Source organism: Charadrius vociferus, unplaced genomic scaffold (genome assembly GCF_000708025.1).
Source record: "Charadrius vociferus isolate BGI_N301 unplaced genomic scaffold, ASM70802v2 scaffold573, whole genome shotgun sequence".
NCBI classification, from domain to species: Eukaryota; Metazoa; Chordata; class Aves; order Charadriiformes; family Charadriidae; genus Charadrius; species Charadrius vociferus.
In genome coordinates, this window is record NW_009647569.1 from 332,333 (window position 1) to 337,147 (window position 4,815).

Here is a 4,815-nt window from a genome sequence, read left to right on the forward strand (position 1 = left end):
TTTATTCATCTCACCCCCAAAATGAGCGGAGTATCATTTTATAGTGAGCAGTTTAAAAAGAAAGGCTGGTCGTATCTGTGAAGACAACTGCACTGGTGCCAGTAACGGAAAGATTTAAATCAGGAGAGGGTGCTGCCTCTCTGAAAGCTTGATTTTACACAGCGCTGAATCCCTCTGCTCCCTGCGGACGCTGGGGCACACTAACTCTGCGCACCAGACCACCTGCGAACTCTGTGATCTGAAAAACCTGGGCAGGAAACAGCAACACCACTCGGAGAGGGAAAGAAATAAGATGGAAGAGGGAACGAGCGGCCTTCTAGCTGTCATCGCCCATAGCTGCGCTGAACCGATCGCAGTGTCACCCCTGCGGCATCAAACTTCGTATTTTATTATTAGAGAAAATACAGGTTTGCATCAAAGTGGTCATAAAAAAAACACAACCAAACAAAAAACTCTTGACACGGGGAATTCAACACGCAGACGTGACACACATCCATGGGAACCGCCATCCCCAAATGCTACTGCATCTCTTCCTCCCTCTGGGCCCTGTATTCCTTCATGCTCTTCTGCAAACAAGAGCAAAGGACGAATGTTAACAGCATACATCAGAGTGACTCCTACACCACAGTGCCACCACCCTGGTCCGTGCTGTGACTTCTCTGCCCGGTGCACAGTAAGGCTGAGGGACCTGAGAAGCCCCGACAGAGCACTTTCAGAAGCGACTGAGCTTTACGGTCACCCTAAGGGAAAGGAAGCCAGGCCATGCTGCAGGTCAGGCAGAGAATGTCTGAAAAAACTATCAGGTTTTTCATGTCGAAAGCGCCTACAACAGAGGTCTCAGCCCATTCCTGTCCCCTCTGAGACCAAGAGACAGAAAAGGCCCCTGAGCTCTTCAGCCTCACCTCAAAGGTGTTGAGCACGTGTTGGCAAACACCCATCAGGTCGTTCAGCCCTTTCCGGAACGGCTCAACAGCAGGAAGGGTCCCTTCAGGAAAGAAGATGCGTTAGTGAAATGTAAGGTGAAATCCAAAAGGGTTGGTGGGTATCCCTCTCCCTCCCTGCTCTGAGGCAGCGTGGCTCTTACCGCCATGCCCGAGGGCAGTCCCTGTGACGGGGAGAGGCTCTTTCACCACGTATGTGCCCACACACTTCCCTCCTACCAGCCCACCATCGGCAGCCTGAGGGCTGAGCTCAGGGTGGTGGCCCAGGCTACGGCGCAGGAACCGCGACGCTGACCCTGCAGTTAGTCCCATGGGGAAAGGGTTCCCTTGGCAAGGCAAACAGCCCGAGCACTAATTATTTTTTAGGAAATTAAAGAGTCAGCAAGCACAAAGTAGATACTCGCTTCCAGGAGGCGGCTTCTACATATCTGATGCTCAAGGGAACAGCCTCACGAGGAAGGAATGAAATAACACCGTCCCTCTAGGCAGCAGACAAAGCTGCGGAGCTTGCAGGGCCTGGAGGGAGGGCAGCGGGCTGAGCTGAAGGGGTCGGCGTGCTGGGAGGAGCGAGCGACTGCAAGAGGCTCAGAGCTGTCAGCGCTATCTACCATCAGGGAACAAAGTTCTCTTGGGGAGGGGAGTCAAAAGACAGCACGGACTGGTGAGGCTTTTCAAAAGAGCTTTGAATTACAGCTGCAAGACAGCTGAGAAGGAGAAGCAGAACCAAATTATCTCATTGCAGCTATATATGTCAGCACAGTTTGGCTTTGCTTTCCAGTCCCCGTGCTGATTTAAGGGCAGATGGAGCACCCGTCACCACTGACGGTGAGCAGCACACCTGCTCTACCCCAGCACTACAGTTTGGTGCCCACTGCCAGCCAACCCAGAGAGCTGCCACCAGGCACGGCTCAGCCCTACCGCTGGGGAACAGAAGAGCTGCAGCATAATGGCTCAGAGCAGCCTCTCTGGCTGAGCAACAGGGCACAGCAGTCGCAGGTGGTTAGCAGAGAAGATTCATGGCGGAAATCTGACGCGAGCAGGGAGAATTCCACAAAAGAAGGGCCCCGGACACAAAGGAAACACGCAAAGCCATACCTCTGGTCTGGATTCGGAAGTTGATCTTGCTTTCAGAGGGGTGCGTGATGCAGTAGCCACAGAATTCCACATCAGGGCTGCAGGAGGGGAGAGAAGAGAAGAGAGCAGTGAAACCCAGGCCAATCCACAGCAAATCTCAGGAAAGTCAGAGGCTCAGGCCACCCCAGACCTGTTTCTAAAATGACTGAGGACCTTATGGGAGGGAGAGCCAGACTCTTCTCGGTGGTTACCAGTGACAGGACAAGGGGCAATGGGCACAAGTTGGAACAGAGGAAGTTCCATTCAAATACATGGAAAAACTTCTTTACAGTTGGGGTGACGGAGCAGTGGCACAGGCTGCCCAGGGAGGGGGGGGAGTCCCCTTCTCTGGAGGGTTTCAAGACCCACCTGGATGCAGTCCTGGGTGATGTGCTCTGGGCAGTCCTGCTTTAGCAGGGGAGTGGGGCTGGATGATCTCTAGAGGTCCCTTCCAACTCTGAAGATTCTGTGATTCTGTGTGAGCTTAAATGGGGCTCCTGGCCCCGCGGGCAGAGTGTGGGTGGAGGTCCCAGGAGTGGCTGGTCAGGCCCAGTAAGGCCTATTACTGCTCTCAGGGTGCTGACACTAACAGCACAAGGAAAAAGTTAACCCTGTGAAAAGAGGTGGTAGGTAAGGAGTCTTTGGCACTGTGCCTGATATAAAGACCCTAACAGGCGTGCACAGAGATAGTTTCTGATCATTTGCCTTGTTCCAGCAAGAACTGAGATGCAGGACAGTAAGCAGAAAGCCAGAGTAGGAGACAGAGGTACCCTCAGCAATACTGGGTACCACAGAGGCTCCACTTACTTCTTCATGACCATATATCGGAGGGAGTTGCCGAGTGTGTGGTCTTCATCATGCAACACAAACGTGACGCAGTTTCCATCTGTCCCATCTGCCTGGACCTGCCACAAACGAGGAAAGAAGAGATGCTGTAAGGCTCTCTGAGGTAATGAACACCAGCCCTAGGGTGAAGAACAGACTATTGTGCTCAGCTTCAGCAGAGTAACTGGGAGGCCTGGTAGGTCTGGCTGGTTCACCTCCGTGGCTCACGTCTTGGGTGCTTCAGTGTGACCAAGAGCACCTTTGCAGCACAGGGTAAAGTGCAAAATTGCAGACCTCAGAGAAACCTCTCCCTGGTTATCAAAGTGTCTGTGCATCCTTCCTCTTCACAGGAGAGAAGGGGAGCCCAAAGAAAGCTGTGGCTTCAGGACCCATGGTGAAACCAGGCTGGGAGTGACTGCTCAGGTTGGTGTGATCCCAGGTCCCACCACCAGCCCGTGGCTAGACAGGAGTGAGAGGGACAGTCAAAAAATCCCCCCTGGGAGGGACGTTTGTCAGTAGGCATGTCTTATCCCAGCTTGAAAACAAAAGGAGCTGTAAGCCAAAATTCCCATGCTTAGGACGAGCCTGGGGAGCCCACGCTGCTGAGCCCCACATGTAACGAAGCCCACAACGCCAGCAGCCAGCCCCTAATCCTCCTGCTGCCTTTTGGCTCAGGCACCCAAAAAGAGCTTTACCAGCTAACGCTTCCTGAGAAGACCAGTTTGGGATCCCCTCCAAAACCAACAAGCCGCCTAATTAATCGCTTAGCTGTCAGAGGGCTGGTGAGCCTCTGACCTTTCCCCAGGCTCAGCATAGCCACCGTGGAGCCTGACATGCCCAGACAGCCCCCAACCGCTTCCTCTCTCGGCAGCAGAGAAAGGTTTCAAGGTTAAGTGCGGAGCCAGGCTAAGACAAGCGCTGAGCTCTTCGCATCCTGCCTGTGGCCAAATCCTCAACCACTGCAGGGGTTTTATAACCCCTCACATTTCCCTTGGGTAGCAATACCCTCGTAGCAGTCCTGTTCCTCCTTCTGCAGGTACGGCCGCCACGGGGAATTGACTCAGCAGTTCAGAAGGGAAACGCAGACTGAATTCCGCAGAGGAAGAGATCACGCAGACCTGCAGCACAATTCAAGGCCAGGCTCCCTGTGCACCAGCTATCACAGAAGGGTAGGTGCGATGTGGCAACATCACATCAACAACAGGGATGTTGGACTGACAGGGTCTCCCTCACCTCCCAGCAGCTCGCAATCCACAGCCAAAGGTAAGTCTTGCTGAGCGATTAAAATAAGGCAATAACTGGCGAAAACACCTTCTCTTGGTGTGGAAGGACAACACGTAAGTGACTTGCCACAGGTCACTTGGGCAGCCAGTGGCACGGATGAAACACCCTGCCTGCTCTCCCACTTGCTAGACTCAGCACCCTCTTCCCACATGTAGCTGCTGGCCTCTCTCTCTTACTGCAAGGAAGTATTTCTTAAAATTATTAGCACCAGTCATACTTGAGAGCTTGTTTTTTCCAAAAACTACAGGCTCAAACAAGAGCAAACTAACTCAGGAGGTACCCGCATGCCGGGCAAGTTGCCTGGTCCCCCCCTTGCTCCCTGCATCCAGTCACAGGGTTAGAAGCGTGCCCAGATTTCAAAATCCCAAGTGTCCCCGTCCCTCACCACGAGACAGGTACAGCTCTGCTCACTGGGGCAGTGACACTCTTGCCATTTGGTCACACGATGGGAGTTGCACCTTAGCTCAGGTGTAGCTCTGCGCACACCAGGGCAAAAAGATGCTTTTCCAAACAGAAAGTAAATATTTACAGCTGAGTTACAAATGCTGCATAAAAAATTACTTGAAAAATAAGATAACCGGGGCTTTAACGTGCAGTGCTGGGAGTCGCACTGACATCAGACTCCTTCCCAGAGCTGAAGGAACACATGGGT

At 53.0% G+C, this 4,815-nt stretch overlaps 1 protein-coding gene across 1 annotated transcript; it reads right to left on the reverse strand.

The window, feature by feature from the left end:
- Positions 1–518: 518 nt before the first annotated feature.
- LOC104282715 (DNA-directed RNA polymerases I and III subunit RPAC2-like) lies at positions 519–4,449 on the reverse strand. Its single transcript, XM_009880832.1, has 5 exons — positions 4,444–4,449; positions 2,862–2,959; positions 2,037–2,113; positions 903–985; positions 519–566 (listed from the first exon to the last, which is right to left on the reverse strand). The coding sequence occupies exons 1-5, from the start codon at positions 4,447–4,449 to the stop codon at positions 519–521; spliced, it is 312 nt and encodes a 103-aa protein (XP_009879134.1).
- Between the last annotated feature and the right edge of the window lie 366 nt (positions 4,450–4,815).